General features: G+C 43.0%; 1 protein-coding gene across 2 annotated transcripts in view; it reads left to right on the top strand.

The window, feature by feature from the left end:
* The first annotated feature begins 2,593 nt into the window (after positions 1-2,593).
* The window catches only part of PRKRIP1 (PRKR interacting protein 1), a 29,484-nt gene continuing 13,380 nt past the window's right edge, over positions 2,594-18,697 (top strand). For both annotated transcript variants that reach the window (XR_016313629.1, XM_089683743.1), the window contains exons 1-3: positions 2,594-2,750; positions 10,313-10,391; positions 11,529-11,629. Coding sequence is in view for 1 of the 2 variants with exons in the window: in XM_089683743.1 (XP_089539869.1) it covers positions 2,628-2,750; positions 10,313-10,391; positions 11,529-11,629 (303 nt within the window). In the remaining variant the exon portion in view is untranslated. The remainder of the gene's footprint in view (positions 2,751-10,312; positions 10,392-11,528; positions 11,630-18,697) is intronic.

The raw sequence follows: 18,697 nt of genomic DNA, 5'->3' as shown, positions 1-18,697 counted from the left end.
TTCAAGTAGAGTGCAGGGGTCAGCAGTGAGCAACACAAAGTGCAGAGGTCAGTAGTAATTAAATCAGAGGTGAGGAGAAAGTAACGCAGAGAGCAGGAGAAAGCAACACAAAGTTCAGAGGTCAGGAGTAAGTAACCCAGATTTCAGAGGTCAGTTGTCTGTAACTCTGTAGAGTGCAGGTGTCAGTAGTACATAGCACAAAATTTAAAGGTCAGAAGTACTGCAGAGTTCAGTAGTATGTAACACATATTTCAGAGGTCAGTAGTATGTAACACATTTTTCAGAGGTCAGTAGTAAGTAGTGCAAACGTCAGGGCTAACTATTAATGCAGAGTGCAGGAGTCAGGAGTAACACAGAGTTCAGAGGTCAGTGGTAAGTAATGCAGAGCTCAGAGATCAATAGTATGTAATTCAGAATTTAGAGGTCAGTAATAAGTAGAGTGCAGAGGTCAGTAGTACTTAACTCAGAGTTGAGGACAAAGTTGTGCAAAGTGCAGGGGTCAAGAGAAAACAACACAAAGCTCAGAGGTCAGGAGTAAGTAGCACAGATTTCAGAGGTCAGTAATATTGAAAACAGAGTGCAGGGGTCAGTAGTAAGCAGTGCAAAATTCATGGGTGCGTATTAACGCTGAGGGCAGGGGTCAAGAGTAACACAGAGTTCAGTAGTAGGTAACACAGAGTGCAGGGGTCAGAGGAATGCAACAAAAAGTTCACAGGTCAGGTGTAAATAACACAGATTTTAGAGGTCAGTAGTATGTAATACAGAATGCAAAAAGTCAGCAGTAACACAGTGTGCAGAGGTCAGGAGTAAGTAACACAGAGTTCAGAGGTCAGTAGTATATAATGCAGAGTGCAGAGGTCAGTAGTATGTAATTCAGAGTGCAGGGGTCAGCAGTAAGTAATGCAGAGTGTTTAGGAACACAGGAAGCAGAATGTCCTCCCCTCTGTTTTCCTCTGTCACTGAGCCAAAAAGATTTCCAGACTGAGAGCTACCACCCAATTAGATTCCGGGGCTAAGAGCCACCAGCCAATTAGATTCCCGGGCTGAGAGCCACTGGTCAAAGAGGCACACTGGTGGGGTGAGGCATTGTACAGCTAAGCTGTAACAGCTTTATCTTGCTAGAATTCAGTATGCAGAGACTTGGCAGGTTGGACGTATCAGATCCTGGGTTGCTGATTGGCATGAGTCAGGAGCTAGTGGCTCAGCAGGGGCACAGTTGACAGTTAGATACCCTACTGCTAACACAAATAAAAAAATTTCTATTTGTAAGAGCAGGAGGAGGCAAGTCACTAGGGTTGCCACCTCATCCCTTTAAAACTGAACTCATATTAATTACACAGGTTCTGTGGTTGATTAACTTGGTAATTAAACTCATTTAGTGCCTTATCTGCATTAAACTAGTCTCAGAACCTGTGTAATTAAAGCGAAGTTCCAGTCATTTTTGTGTTTATTAAAAGTCAGCAGTTACAAAAAGTGTAGCTGCAGACTTTTAACACACACCTGTCCCAGGGTCCAATGATGTGCTCACCCGCACTGTCCCTTCTCTCCCTGGTGCCAGCATCCTGTGGGCACAAAGCTTTGACAGCTTGCGGCTTCACGGCTGGGTGCCCACTGCGCATGCGCGAGTCATGCTGTGCCTCCTGATTGGTCCGGCAGTCTCCTGCGACCTGTTAAGTGTCCCAGAAGACTGTGAGAGGAAGGAACTTCAGTCTCACTTCACCGTGGCGGTGAGCCAGCACTGGGAGTGGGTACCTGTCAAAACCAGGTATTAGCTCCCCCCAAAAAAGTGCCAAATATGGCAGTGGAGGGGGGGAGGAGGCAAACAAGTGGAACTTCCACTTTTGTGTGGAACTCTGTTTTAACGTGTTCAGTCTTAAAGGGATGAGGTGGCAACCCTACAAGTCACTTAGGGTGAAGGTCTACTTCAAAGCGGTAGTAAACCGCGTCTATAACGAAAAAATATCCCCTGCAAGCTACGGGCTTAATGTGATACATACTAACACATTGTAAAACTTACCTTAAATCGAAGCCCTCCAGTGGAGCGCTATCACCACTGTAGAGGCTTCATCTGGGTTTGCGAGCTGCGGCCATCTAGCTGGCTGAGCCGCGATGACATCACTCCTGTGCATGCGCACGGGAGTCTCGGGACACAACACAATGCTCTGAAGGAGCGGCTATGGTATGCTGTTCTTTCAGAGCGTATGCGCTGCTGTAAGAAATACACAAATATCCTAATGGGGCTGGTGTTTCGGCAAGATTTACCGCTACACCGATTTAGGCGATATTCTTTTTACCTACAGGCAAGTTTTATTATATGCTTACCTGTAGGTAAAATGTAACAAAGTTGTTTTACTGCCACTACAAAGCAGACAGGTTTGGATGAAAACTAGAAACACTGACAACCCTTTCTGTATTTCCCCCAGGGATCTGTTTTTACTTTCTATTCTAATACCCAGAGGTACTATGCGTCAGACATTTTGTTGTGGACTTAGCAGGCCAAATCATATTGTGGTCTCCGAAAAAATGGTGTCTATGCAGCCGCAAAGGTAGAGGCCCATGCTGATGGGAAGCAATCTGCAGGAGATGATGTCATCGGTCCGCGCCGATGTAAACAAGGAGAGAATAGTATGGCGGCAGAAACGGGAGTTTCGAAGCCAGCTCGGCCTAAAAAAGAGCCCCAGCCGCTGGTTATACCGAAAAATGCCACCGACGAGCAGAGGCTGAAGCTGGAACGGCTGATGAGGAACCCGGTAGGTGTACGGCTGTGACTGAGGACTGTTATTAGATACATGTGATCTCTGATGATGAAAGTCCTGGGCAGAAATGAATACAACTCACATGCTCATCCTCTCGATACATCTGCTATAAACATGCATGATGAATTACAATGTACAGCTTATTCCTAACAAGGTCCCATCCACACCAATGAAATCGTACTGGTACCCCATGCCTGACTCCCAACTATAAAGTATGAGAAGGAGGGACAGCAGAAGACGGCCTTCAGTGCGCATGGTGCAGTGAACTGTGGGCATGACTTAGGCCCCTTTCACATGGGGGGGATTCTGCTGGGATCAGCAGGGGATCTATCCATTGATACCCTGCTGATCGGAGAAGAGCGGGCAGATGATAGGTCAGTGTATTTCGAACAGATACAACACATCCCGCTGTGCTCTATGGGTGGCTGGGAGAACACAGACTCCACTGTCCACTTCCACCCAAATGCCATCCGATCCACCTAGACAGAGAGGGGTGGATCCTTTCTCTTTTTTTTTTTTTTTTTTTAGCAGACCAGATTGGCAGGTGTAAAATGACTCAAGTCCACCTACACCTGCCGATCCATAGGGGTGCATAGAGAATCCATTCATGAAAAACTGGCAGGCGGACCTGATCGAACCCTTTGTGTGAAGGGGCCTTAAAGTGATATTACCACCTCCCTTTTTTAAACCAGTTCAATACCGTCCCTTGCTCTGCTTTCAGGGTGGCTCCTTTCTCTCACAGAGTCCCATGGAGCCACCCTTGGCTGTGTACTATTTTGCTGTGTGGATCAGTGTCCTGCTGTACATCACTGCTTTGCTCCCTTCTTCTGTCTCCAATCTGTCACTTTGCTACCAATACTCGATGCACTCACTACCGTCCTTTGCGGAAGTTGTGCTAAGGGACCTGAAGCCTGTGACAGTGTGCAATGAATAAAGTAAGTTTTTGCACTTTTCTACAATAGAAAAACAAGTAATAGGGGATTTTTAGCAAGGTGCTTAAAGCAGTATTAAATCCAAAACCAAAAATTGATTTTATTATTTTATTTTTTTACAGGTAAAGGTAAGTGTTAAGTGACACAGCACTATATACATTTATCTATCTACACTATTTTGCCCAAAGTATTAGGACACCCCTCCAAATCATTGGATTTAGGTGTTCCAATCACCTCCATGGGCACAGATGTATAAAATCAAGCACCTAGGCATGCAGACTACTTCTACAAACATTTGTCAAAGAATGGGTTACTCTCATGAGCTCAACTCCATACTGAACCCTACGGACTAATGCAGGCCATAGACGGGGAGAAAACCGGCCGGTTTTTTAACGAAAAACCGGTCGTTCAATAGGCCGACGTTACCACCAACAGTAAAAAAATCGGCCATTTTCTTCCCGTCTACGGCCGGCATTTAATTACTTCTGTCCCTGAAGAGAGCTCCGCTATTATATTTGACATGAAAAAGTATTGCGGTTGCAACATTGTATCTATTTGTATCCATTTCAGATACAGATTTTTTTTTCCGGATACAAATAGATACATCGTTGCAACCGCAATACTTTTTCATGTCAAATATAATAGTGGACTGGAATCCTCCTCCCTCCCCCCTTCCCCCTCCCTCTGCCATTTGTGGCCGTGGCTGTCAATCACCGGGTCCCGGCAGGTGATTTCCAACGATCTCCGACGTGGAGGAGAACTGATTTGTTTACTAACAGTTCTCCTCCCTGTCAGCTCAGGCGCACTGCTTTGGATGGCTGTGCACACTGACACAGCACCCTAGTAAAACATTCCCAGCACCCTTTCCTGCTCAATGCCATTAGTACAGTGTCAGTGCTTTTTTTTTTATTTTCTTTTAGCAAGGATCACTGTATTGGTGTCACTTGGGATGTCAGTGACACCAAGTCAGTTCCCTGTGGTGTCAGACTGTCCGCCGCAATCCCGCTATAAGTTGCCTATTGCCGCCATTACTAGTAAAAAAAATAAATAATTCCAGTATCTATACCGCCATTTGTAAACACTAAAACTTTCATGCAAACCATTTAATTTACACGTATTGGGATTTTTTTTTAGCAAAGACATGTAGAAGAATACATTTTTGCCTAAATTTATGATGACATTTGATTTTTTTTTTTTTTAATGGACATGATTAATAGTAAAAAGTCAAAAATATAGGTTTTTTTTTTTCTCAAAATTGTCGCTTTTCTTTTTTTGTAGTACAAAAAATAAAAACCGCAAAGGTGATCAAATACCACTGAAAGAAAGCTCAATTCGTGAGAAAAAGAGGACTTAAATTTCATTTGGGTGCAGCAGTGCATGACCACGCAATTGTCAGTTAAAGTAACGCAGTGCCGGAACGCAAAAAATGGCCTGGTCAGGAAGGGGGGGGGGGTATATCCTCAGGAGGGCAAGCGGTTAATACCGCTTTAAAATTCACTATTTACATAAGGTGTGAGCATTTAAAATCCACTATTTACAAAAAGGGGTGAGTATTTAAAGTGGAAGAAAAGCCCATGTAAACTATTCTTAAAAATGCTCCCTTCCCCTACCTATCCTGCCTAACCTGTACAAAAAACAAAAAAGATCTGTGTACTTGCCTATTTTTAATCTGCTCCTGTCTGGTCACATGATCCCGCAGCTCTGTATAAGGGAGCACTTGACAACAGCTGCGAATTCTGGGAGCAGTGATGTCATCCAAAGGCTCCCATGGTTCAGCCATTGTCCGCACTTGCTCCTTACCCATGCAGCAGCTGCTAACTGACATAGGGGAGTCGGAGCTGTGGGATCACATGACAGAGCAGATTAAACATAGGCATGTACACACATCTTGTTTTATTTCTACAGATTAAGATAATTAGGAGGAGAGAACAGGGAAGAATTTTTAGAATAGATATAGTTAGGCTTTTCTTCCACTTTAATAATTTTTAATATTTTTTATATCGTGCAAGAGTGAGCTCAGACATGTTCATATACTGCTCTGCTCCTGGGTGAGCTATCCAGCCTGCAAGCTGTCACAGCAGACGACCAATCATAAGCAGCCAAGGCATTCCCCCACCCTGTATCCATGTAATGCCACCCTTGCTTATGACTGTCGGTCCACATTGACAGCTTCCTGGTGGGAAAGCTCAGGGGGGATCAGATTAGTATCTGAACATGTTTGAGCTCATTCCTAATGTCCTGTAAGTGGACCACCACTAATGTAATGAACTGCACTAAATAGTGCTTAAAAATGACTTAAGAAATACTGTTTGTATCTCTGCTGATCAGATTACAAAACTATTTACAATGAGAGTGACATTCCTCTGCTCTGTAGTAATATTCCTCATTGAAAACAAAGCTGGTTGCTGGATACACCCACCTGTTTCCCCCATGGAAGTGCTAGGCTTCTCTAGTGCACATGGTTGGATGCGCCTGGCTTACACATAGCTTTACTACACAGTCCGTGTCAATCACCAACACTGATCCAGCTAATCTAATTACCAAATAGGTGATAGTTCAAGAGCACTCATCCAGCTTTTCCCTGGCTCTTCCTGAATGCAGGGCTTTTGTCTGTGTGTATGTGTGTGACATCATGCAGCAGCTAGCATTCTGCAGTCCTAATATACAGTACTTTCTAATAACCTTGTTTAAGATAATACAGCAAATTGAACAGGAAAGCACTGAATTTTTGGCAGAAAGCCCAATGGAGTACCCCTGTTTAGAAGAAGAGAGAAGACTCATGACGGTAGAGTCATGTGACGGGATTTAGTCATTTTTTTACTTATGCCAGCAGTCAGAAAGTTGGGGGGGGAGTAGGGGGAGCACAGAATTCTGCTTTAGGTAGACCTGTTGCAGGGACCACCAACCACATAGCAAGCACTCCCCCATCCCACAATGTCATGGGAGACATATATGTGCAAATATCACCTTTCAATAAAAACTGTGTATACGCAGACTCTTTGGAGGCAGTAGAGGCAGATTGCGGTGGCACAGGAAGGTATCTACTATACATCTGTTGGGTCAAATTGCTCTTCAGAAAAGTGGACATATAGATCAAGTTATACAAAAAAAATCCTCAGCACACTTACCAGTTAGTCAGCACAAAAACAAAGTTTAAACTGTTTCAACAATTTACACTGTGACAGTTTTTATTAAGGCTTAGTGATTGGCTGCTAGACCCAAGCACAGCTCCATGGGAGGAGGTCACATGCTTTCCCATACTCAGAAGCACTGGGTATTTTGTGCTGGCAGCAGTTGAGGAAGGAGGGGAGGGGGAGAACTGAGGTAAGTATCAGTGTGTGTGTAGGATGGGGGTGCCCACACAGTGATAAAAATCACCATTACTTTTACAATGCAATGTCTGGGTTTGCACATGAATTTAGTGCACACTAGGGCTCTTTCACATGGTGGAAAGGGGGGGTGTGTGGAAAAGCAGGCGTTTGAGCTGTAGTTTGACTGCCCCCCAACAGCCCACCTAAAGACAACTAGGAGCTATTCACCTGCCGTGGTACATTTACGGTGCTTGTTGACTTGAGAAAAGGCACCATCTGTCAAACCCGTCTGTTCAAGTCAATGGGGTTGTACTGCAACCACAAGCCAAATGTTTGGCTTGTAGTACATTAGTCCCACTGAAAATTGCTGGTTGGCAAAAAAAAAACAAAAAACAGACATTTAAGATGTAACGGAACCGGTACCCGACCGCACTTGGGTATATTCCGTTATACCGCAGCTTCCCCTGTCCGAACACCATCCACGGACCACACCCTTGAAATCCCTCAGGAAAATAGACAGCACCCGACTCTTCTTAAAACAGGAAGCCAACTCTTTTTATTTTAACACAAAACACAGGATATATACAGAGGGCGGGGAAACACAACCAAGAAAAGGAAATACATCATCACCCCTCCCATCCCACCAAGACACAGAACAATGGAATGAAGCACATGGCAAAGGACATTGACCAACCCCCACACCAATACACAAACAGTACATCCCATAATAGTTGGCTGGACAGGAAGACACAGCAGAATGGGGGGTAGCACATGGCAAACAGACAATGGACAGCCATGTGGCCTAGACAAAGGAACACACGCTATACACAAGACTCAGACATTCACATACACACCCTGTACCCCTTAAACAGGCACAGGGTGGGTTAAACATAATGATTTGGGGAGATGATACAGAGGTCCCCCCACCCCCAAAAGTCACTCCCGTCACATATCTCTCCTTTCGGCAGGAGACTAACGCAGGAGTAGATCCCAGACGGATGTACTCTGAAGTTAGTCGGTACCTCCAGTCCCTCAATGCCAACACCCACACAGTACCCCATGCAAATTGTCCCACACCAAGCGTTACTCACCCAGCCAACCTCTGCCTCTCCCGTAGAACATACCCGCCGCTGGGGAGAAGTACAGACTGGTCCTTCTCCCAGAAATCCTCTCAGCCGCTGGAGAGAAGACAGGGTGGCTGGGCCGCCTTCATCCTTCTGTGGGGGATCTGGGCCGACTGCCCAGCATCCCTGGAGTATCCAGGTAGTGGCTGTAGTTGCTAGGCAGAGGCCAGTGGCGCTCTGCCCTGTTGCCAGCACTTCTGCTGGGGACCCCACATCTGCTCCGGCTAACCGTGGGGGAGGGAGGCTGCCTTCCTCCACTCCCAGACTGTGGATCTGCTGCTGGGATGGCATTCCTCTGTCACTGTCCCCCTGGTGCACAGATCCTGGTTTGGGAGGGAAAAGAGTTTCCTCCACTTTGGCTGACTGTGGGGGAGGGAGGACAACAACCTTCTCTCCCTTCTCACCCTGGGCCTCTGAAACTACCACAGGTGTGGGGCAGAGGTCCTGGATCCTCTGTCCAGTTGTCAGCGCTTCAGCTGGCGGCTCCCCGGCTGGTTCCTCATCAGTAAAAAAGTTAGTATAATCCCCAGTCTCTGGAATGGCTAAATGTCCAGGGCACGGGCTGGTGGCCCTTGGGTCCAGTGCCAGCACTTTGGCAGGTGACTCATCACCCACAACATCCTCCATTGAAAAATCAATTATATCCATGCATTCTGGAATCTGTAATTGGAGGGATGAGCCGACTTCTCCATCTTCCATACCCTCATCCAGTTGTTGGACAGACGCGTCCCTCCATCCAAGCTCATCCCATGTAGAAACAGGATCGTCTAGGTAAGCCAGCACTTGCTGCATCCGCCATAAGACCTCTGTTTCCATAGCTGCAGGTGGTATCTCTCCTCTCCTGCTATCTGAACCTTGGATCCTGGTGGTGGTTTGGATGTCCCAGACTGCAGGTGATTCATCACCCATAACATCCTCCAGTGACAAAATCCATACATCCTGGGATCTGTAATTGGAGGGATGCACCGACTGCTCCATCTTCCACACCCTCATCCAGCTGTTGGACAGACTTATTTCTCCATCCACGCTCTTCCCATGTAGAAACCGGGTCATCTAAATAAGCCAGCACTTGCTGCATCCGCCATAAGACCTCAGTTTCCATAGCTGCGAGTGGTATCTGTCTCTCCTCTCCTGCTCTTGGATCCCGGTGGTGGTTTGGATGTGTTTACAGGTTGGAAGCACAATCCCACCGCTTGCCACCAATGTAACGGAACCGGAACCCAGACCGCACTGAGTTTTTCCGTTATACCACAGCTTCCCCTGTCCGAACACCATCCACGGACCACACCCTTGAAATCCCTCAGGAAAATAGACAGCACCCGACTCTTCTTAAAACAGGAAGCCAACTCTTTTTATTTTAACACAAAACACAGGATATATACAGAGGGCGGGGAAACACAACCAAGAAAAGGAAATACATCATCACCCCTCCCCATCCCACCAAGACACAGAACAATGGGATGAAGCACATGGCAAAGGACATTGACCAATGCCCACACCAATACACAAACAGTACATCCCATAATAGTTGGCTGGACAGGAAGACACAGCACAATGGGGGGTAGCACATGGCAAACAGACAATGGACAGCCATGTGGCCTAGACAAAGGAACACACACTATACACAAGACTCAGACATTCACATACACACCCTGTACCCCTTAAACGGGCACAGGGTGGGTTAAACATAATGATTTGGGGAGATGATACAGAGGTCCCCCCACCCCCAAAAGTCACTCCCGTCACATAAGATCACCACCTAAATGTCTGACAGCAACTGCTTAGCCTCACACTGAACAGAAATCCACTGCCGACTGTTTTTCAGAAGTGAAATTGTGAACCTAGGCCAAGTGGATTTATACCACGTGTGTCTATTGAGAAATATGTTTAAAAAAAATTTTTGTTACAGTAGATCAGCTTCAAAAATATTGCTGAAAATTTTTTTTCATGTATAATATCAGGATAAGGTCTGCATATAACACCAATAAGTATTTTTTGTTAAGCTTCTTAGTTTACACAACGGTCCTATGACATATATTTGTTTACAAAGCCTTGGAGTGTACCTGGAAATCAGAGACAACTGGAGAACTGTCATTTACAGCTATAGCGTAGCAGCATCATATGTAACAACAGAGTATTGTATAAAAACCCTTGCACCTAATTTTGAATTACTATCCTCTGTGTTACAGGACAAACCTGCCCCAATACCTGAAAGACCAAAAGAATGGAACCCAAGAGCTCCACCAGAATTTGTCAGAGATGTCATGGGTAAACTTTATTATCCATCTTATTTTTTATTTCTAACTGAACAATGTTACATCACTAAGTTAAAGCGGAACTACACTGCATCTGAGCACCATAAACAAAAATGCTATTTAATTCATTTTTAATATTCAAAGCAAACTCACCCATCCATCCATGTTTCTATGCTTTATTTTGCTGAGAAATCACTTTGAGAAAACACGCCAAGCTATTCTGGCTTGAGTAAGGCAGATGATTCATGTAGCTTTTACTTCCTGGAATCCACCTGCCCTTACCTCAGGTACGAAGATAGGGTGTGCTTAGCTAAGAAGACCCCTCTTCCCCTCCTGAAGACCCCCTGGGATGTATGACATAATTTGCCTGGGCCTGGAAACAGTCACTGAAGAAATGGTTAAAAAAAAAAAAAGATTAAAACAAGTAAATATGATATACTTTCCTATGTATTTACAACACCAATTCCAAAAAAAAGTTGGGACACTGTGTTAAATGTACAAACAACAGAATGCAATGGTGTGAAAATCTCAAAACTCATATTGTATTCATAATAGAAAACATATCAAATGTTTAAACTGAGAAAATGCGCTATTCTATGAAAAAATAGGGTAATTTTGAAATTGATGACAGCAACACATTTCAAAAATAGTTGAGATAGGGCAACAAAAAGCTGGCAAAGTAAGTGGTACTAACAAGGAGGAACTGGAACACAATTTTTAAACTAAATTAGGTTAATTGGCAACAGGTCAGTAACATTATTACTGGGTCTGTGTGCTTCTCAATACATTGCAGGCAAATTATGCTGGTGGGAGAAACTATCAGGGAGCTATATATACAGTGCCTTGAAAAAGTATTCATACCCCTTGAAATTTTCCACATTTTGTCATGTTACAATCAAAAACATATAGAGTCGTTTAAGGATGCCGGGAGCGAACTGAGTGTGTGCATTGCAGGAAGTGTACATATACAAATAAAAATTGCTGTGAGAAAAGGGATAATATGCAAAGTCTCTTCTACCAAATAAACTGTACCTCTTAGCTATTTTTGTCTTTTAGTTCCACTTTACATAAGCTTCAAGTGTTGCATCTATAAAGTACATTGAAATCCTTGGATTACAAAAAAGAGATCCTTGCTCATTTACTTTTCTAGGTTCCAGTGCTGGTGCTGGAAGTGGAGAGTTTCATGTGTATCGCCATCTCCGTCGCAGAGAGTATCAAAGACAAGAATTCATGGATACCTTGTCTGATAAGGTAATTTATCTTTCCTTTTTAAACAAATAAGTGACCTAGTTATTGCCCATTCTCCCCTTTTCTTCATTTTAGCAGGAAAAGGGTGATAGTACCTTAAGGTTCAATAAAATTCAAGGCATACCTTAAAAAAATTTGGGCTATATTGTTAAAAGTATTGGGACACCCCTCCAAATCATTGGATTCAGGTGTTCCAATTGCCGCCATTGCCACAGGTGTATAAAATCAACCTAGGCATGCAGACTGCTTCTACAAACATTTGTGAAAGAATGGGTCGCTCTCAGGAGCTCAGTGAATTGAAGCGTGGTACTGGGGTAGCTAAATATTCCACAGTCAGCTGTTAGTGGTATTATAACGAAGTGGAAGCGGCTGGGAACAACAGTAATTCAGCCACGAAGTGGTAGGCCACGTAAAATGACAGAGCGGGGTCAGCGCATGCTGAAGCACACAGTGCAACCTCCAAACTTAGTGTGGCCTTCAGGCTAGCACAACAACAGTGCATAGAGTGCTTCATGGAATGGGTTTTCATAGCCGAGCAGCTCCATCCAAGCCTCATATCCCCAAGTTCAATGCAAAACGTCGGATGCAGTGGTGTAAAGCAGGCCACCACTGGACTCTAGAGCAGTATAGACGCGTTCTTTGGAGTGACGAATCCTGCTTCTCAGGCAATCAGATGGACGTGTCTGGGTTTGGGGGTTGCCAGTAGAACGGTACTTGGCTGATTGCATTGTGCCAAGTGTAAAGTTTGCTGGAGGGGGGATTATGGTGTGGGGTTGTATTTCGGGAGTTGGGCTTGGCCTCTTTTTTTCAGTGAAGGGAACTCTTAAGGAATTGGCATACCAAGACATTTAGGACACTTTCATGCTCCCAACTTTCTGGCAACAGTTTGGGGATGACCCCTTCCTGTTCCAACATGACTGCACACCAGTGCACAAAGCAAGGTCCATAAAGACATGAATGAGCGAGTTTGGGGTGGGGGAACTTGACTGGCCTGCACAGAATCCTGACCTCAACCCGTTAGAACACCTTTGGGATGAATTAGAGCAGAGACTGCGAGCCAGGCCTTCTCGTCGGACATCAGTGCCTGACCTCACAAATGTGCTTCTCTATGAATGGTCAAACATTCCAATAGATACACTCCTAAACCTTGTGGACAGCCTTCCCAGAAGAGTTGAAGTGAGTAAACGAGGCGCCAGTCGCAGGTAAAAAAATGTGCATTTCTTTTTTTTTTTCTCTAGGAGCCTAGAAAGCATTGCACCAGCGATCAGCAGATCACTGGTCCAATGCAGGACTCCTGCAGACCGCCAGTGTAATCTGTCTGCTCGTACATCATACATTTTACTAGCAGGCAGTTTCACACTGACAAGAAGAATGAATCAACTACCAGAGAGCCATGGTAGTTCATTGAGAACTACAAGCCAACATCCGAAAAGGAGGTCGGTACTTGTAGCTGAATAATTCACAGATGATGGATGATGCAGCCATGTGTGTGGAGCCCCGCACAGTGACAGCTGGTATGGGGAACTTCTCCCCATACTGCTTTCACACAGAGGGCTCGGATAGCCGAGCTGCTGCAGGAGAGGGAACATGTTACATGTTCCATCCCAAAAACAGGTGGAAAATTTAACATGTTCCCTAAGGTGAACTTCTCCTTTAGCCCTTTCGCTGACAGAGCCGTTTTTGGATTTTTTGAACTCTAAACCTCAGAAAACATTAGATATTTTCTGAAAGAAGACACCCTAGAGAATAAAATAGTGGTAGTTCCAATTTTTTAATGTCTCACAATATTGTGCAAGGGTTTAGGAAATGCACACTTTCTGTAAAAAACACACATAAATTACCCAATTTTTTGTTAAAAAACAAAAGATGAGATTTCACTGAGTAAATAGATACCCAACATGTCAGACCTTACATATGAAAAGTTTAGAACCCATATTTTTTTTTATAGGTGATTATGTTAAAGCCCCTAAATAGGTAATCAGTTTAGCCATATGGAGGAGGTCTGGTGCCAAGATTATTGCTCTCATTCAGGCGTGCATGGCGATATGTATCATGTGTATCGCAACTGACGTTTTACATGCATAGGTGCCCTGACGTGTGAGTTTACGTTTGTGCGTACATGTGGGGCTCAAATTTTGTTTGGGGGGGGGGGGTGTTATGTGCTTGGGTGTACCTTTGTAATTTTTTGCAAATGGCTAGATACTGAGCCATGGGGATCAGAAAAGAACTGTCAAAAGTCCTGCGTAACAAGGTAATAGAACTTTATTTAGATGGAAAAAGACATAAACAGATGTCCAAAGCCTTGAATATTCCAATCAGTACTGTTAAATCGCCTATTAAGAAGTGGAAAGTTTGGGGATCTCTTGATACCAAGCCAAAGTCAGGTAGACCAAGAAAGATTGCAGCCGCAACTGACAGAAGAATTGTTTTGGATACAAAGGGAAACCCATAGGTAACCACAAGAAAAATACAGGCTGCTCTGGAAAAAGACAGTGTGGTTATTTTGAAGGAATATGATGACACTTGAACAAACTTTCCACTTCTTAATAGGTGATTTAACAGTACTGATTGGCATATTCAAGGCTTTGGACTTCTTTATATGTCCTTTTCCATCCTTATAAAGTTCCATTACCTTGTTACGCAGGACTTTTGACAGTTCTTTTCTGATCCCCATGGCTCAGTATCTAGCCTAGTCAGTGCTTCCATGTAAGAGCTAATAAACTCATTGACTATTGATACACTGACACTAATTGCAATTTAAAAAGCCACAGATGTGGAACATTAACCTCTAATTGGCATTTTAGCCCATGTGTGTCACCTTGTGTGTCTGTACCAAGGCCAAACATTCCAGGGTATGTAAACTTTTGATCCGGGCCATTTGGGTGATTTCTGTTATCATTATGATTTAAAAAGGAGCCAAACAACTATTTGATAATAAATGGCTTCATATGGTCATCATCCTTCAATAAAAGAGAATTTTTTGGCATGATCAGTCATATTTTCAATATCCATGCCAAAATTTCACAATTTCTGCCAGGGTATGTAAACTTTTGAGCACAACTGTATCTATGTGTCATTTTTTTAAGAAACCTAAAAAAACCCCGGAAAAGGTATCGGAAGCATGTTAAATTTATATGAAACTTTTGGTACTATGATCATCTTAATTTATCCGACCTATCCAAGACAGCTTTCCCGTTGAGGTTTTCCTCAGTTCATCCTTTATCTCATTAATGGGATATAATATGCCTGATATAAATTTTTTATAGGCAATGTTAATTTTATTCCCAAATATTTCAATTCTTTTTCTTTCCATTTAGAGGGGAATTCTTTTTGTAAGATTTGTTTCTCAGACCTTGAAATAGTTATTTTTAAGATCTCACTTTTCAAGGGATTCATTTTTAAATTTAGATAGCGCTCCATATTCTTTAAATTTTCTCATTAAATTCAGTAGTGTTAATCTGGGGTTTGCAATATAGAACAGCATATCATCTGTATATGCTGCCACTTTATGTTCAATGTCCCCTGTCCACATTCCCCTGACATCTACACTATTTCTAACAGTTGCTAATAGCTGTTCCAAGGTAATAACGAACAACAGCGGGGACAGGGGGCATCCCTGTCTGGTTCCCTTATACATCCCAAAGAAATTTGATAGTGAACAGTTTACCTTCACTGAGTGGCTCCTATATAACTCTTTTATCCACTGCATCATTCTAGGCCCAATTCCTAACATTCTCAGCGTTTCAATCATAGATCCCCAATCTACTCTATGAAAGGCCTTCTCAGCATCAACTGACAGGATAATTCCTGGTACCTCCCCTCTTTCATTCTTTTGCAGGATAAGCAATGTTCTTTAAACCATTATCCTTTCCCTCTCTGCCCGTGATAAATGCCACTTGGTCTAAGTGTATCCAGTCAGACATCAACTCTATCAACCTGTTAGCTAGTACCTTTGCATACAGTTTTGTATCTGTATTCAACAAAGATATAGGTCTATGACTGGTACACTGAGACCAATCTTTCACTTACTTGGGTATTACTGTGATGTATGCCTGTAGCGATTCCTCTCTCATCTTTGTCTCCTCTCCCAGTGCGTTCGTGTATTTACACAGTTTAGAGACTAGAAATTCTTTAAATTTTTTTATAATATCCCATGGTAAATCCATCCATCCATTGGGTCCAGGACTCTTTTCTACTGCTGTACCCTTTAATGCTAAGTTGACATCTTCTTTTGATATTGAGCTATCTAAGGCTGTTAATCTGGTTTTGCCCAATCTAGGTAGATTGGCCTTGCTTAGGTAAATCTGCCTTTTCTCCTTCCTCTCATCTTCTGATTCCTTCTGGTTCTTACCTTCTGCTCCATATAGGCCACTATAGTATCTCTGGAATGTTTTAGCGATATCAGTGCTTGAATAGACCATTTCACCTTTTTCATTTTTTATTTCATCTATAAAGTTCCTTGATTTCTTTTCTTTCAACTTCTTCATTAAGTATTTTCCTGGCTTATTCCCCCACCGACATCTTTCCTTCGAAACCCCATTAAAAATCTTCCTTGTTTCTTGTTCCATAAAATCTTTAACTCTTTTCTTTTTATTATTATCTCTTGTTGTACGTCTATAGTTAATTTCTTTTTATGTAATTGTTCCAGCTGGTATAGCTCTTCCATTAATGTCCTAATTCTTTTTCCCCTAATTTATCTCTGCCCCTATCGCAATCAATATCCCCCTGATATAGGCTTTATGCGCTTCCCAAACCGTGGTGATAGAAACCTCCACGGACTCATTTAACTCAAAAGTATTGATCTATTTCCTGCTTTACTCTTGTTTCCACTTCCGGTTTTTGTAAAATGGACTCATTTAGTCGCCACATATTTATTTTATTCTCTTCCCTTCCAAACTGTAGTCTCATTGTGACAGAGGCATGTTACTTCTATATTAGTTTTCACCAAGGACTCCAGGAGTCTATGTTCAATCAGCCTATAATCCGATCTTAAATACCCCTTATGCACCGCAGAGAAGAAGGTATAGTTCCTTTCCTTTAGGTGTTCAACCCTCCTTACATCCATCAGCTGGCATTGATATAACTTTTTTTAAAATATTCTTTAAGCTCCTATCTCCCTCTCTCCGTGTGCACGATGAGGCATCCATCTCTGGGTCCATGCAGAAATGAAAATCACCTGCCACAATCATACTACCCCTTTTAAAGCCTTTATGTTTTGCTAATATTTCATCCAAATATATAACTGGGTTTTTATTAGAGCAATAAATATTTACTAATGTACACTTTCTTCCCTGCAAGTTTCCACTTTAAGATAAGTATCGACCTTCTGAATCTACCAGCTTTTCATCCAAAGTGAATTTTATATTTTTCCCAAACCCCTTTGCCACTCCCTTTACCCGTCTTATTGGAGAGTCCGCATAGTACCAAGTTAGTAAGAATCTAGATTATAGCTTAATGTTTGAATCCTGAGATATGTGTCTCTTGAAGAAGCACCACTTCAATAGATCGTTTATGTATTTCTCTTAAAACCTTACGTCTTTTGTTGGAGTATTTAATCCTTTTACGTTATAAGTCATAAAGTTAACCATATTCCTTCCTCCTGTGTAACTGTTTTCCTCTTTATATCCTTTGTAGGGGTGAATGTAAACAGAATTTTGGAACCTTCCCTTTTTTTTCCCCGCTCCCCTTCCTCCCCCCGAAATCCCCTTCAACCTCTTTTTAGTCCTTGAATCAACTACGACCCACCTTCACAGTTGATTCCTTCCTCTGGGTAAGACTCTCTAAGCATGCACGCCCACTCAGACCCCCGATCTCTCAATTTTGGTCTAGAATTTGGTAGCATGCTTGGCCTCCCTACTACCCGCCATGGTGTCCCCTCTTTTGATGACCCCTGACGTTCCCCCACCCACTCAATCTTTAATATAATTCTTCAAGCCTGTCTAAGACACGTGTACCTCAGCCTGAGGACCCCCTTTGACCCATCCTCAAAAGAGAGAGATTTTATCCCTTAAGCATTACCAGACGGATGGGAGGAACCAAGAGCAAGGCGGCGGGGATGAGGTGAGGGAGAGAGAGGGAAAAAAAAAAAAGAAAAGGGGTTCTCTCCCACCTCCCCCCACACCTATCTTTTTCTAGAGACTCTTTGCCATTTCTCCACATCTAATCTTTTATTCTTTTCCCCCCCTACAGACCACCCATTAATGTCTAACATCTGCAATTCTAATTTTTCACAAAAGTAATTTAGATCTAGGAATCTCAGTCTCGCCGTTTTCCCATCCTTCCACCCGATCAGACAAGCTGGGGATCCCCAATTATAACGGATATTTTTCTCCCTCATCTAATCTAGCAATGGTTTCAGAGATCTTCTGACTAGTGTCTTCTGTAGGTGTTCAACCCTCCTTACATCCGTCTGCAAAAATTTGCAATTTCGTCTCTCCATATTTTTCGTCTGGCATCTCGCGTAGCTTTTTCCAAATGATTTCTCTGTCTTCATAATAATGGAACCCTGCTATCATGTCCCTAGGGCTATATGATGTAACTTTCTTGGATCTTCTTATCCTATGCACTCTTTCTATTTTCAGTTTTTCTGTCTCTCTACTTCCTATTATTGGATTAAACAATCTTCTCATAATGTCCCTTTAGATCTTCTCCTTGAGACACTTCTGGTAAACCTCTGATCCTTAAGTTGTTCCTTCTATCTCTGTTTTCCTGATCTCATAATTTATAGGATAACAGTCTCTGCTCCCCTTTCATTTCCTCAATTTGTTCTTCTAATTTATTAATTACTTGTTTTTGATTCTCCACTTTCCCTTTCGTTTCTTCTACCCATGACAGAACTTGTTCCATTTCGCGGTGTAAGACCGCCATTTCGCTTTTTATGGAATTTTCTAGTTTTGCAAACATATCGGCGATTTCTGCTTTTGTGGGCATTTGTGGCTTTGCTTCCTGCTCCTCCGTATTTCTTTTTCCCCTTTCGCTTTCAGACTTTGAAATTTTCTTTCAGCTGATTTCTGTCCGATACCTAAAAAGACAGTCTCCCTTGGCCTCCACTACAGATTTCCTCTCCATGGC

The sequence above is a fragment of the Staurois parvus genome, unplaced genomic scaffold (assembly GCF_062004578.1).
Source record: "Staurois parvus isolate SC_StPar_1 unplaced genomic scaffold, SC_StPar_1.0 ptg000321l, whole genome shotgun sequence".
Lineage (NCBI taxonomy): Eukaryota > Metazoa > Chordata > Amphibia > Anura > Ranidae > Staurois > Staurois parvus.
Note: the sequence above shows the minus strand (reverse complement) of the source record. Positions and strands in the feature narration are given on the sequence as shown.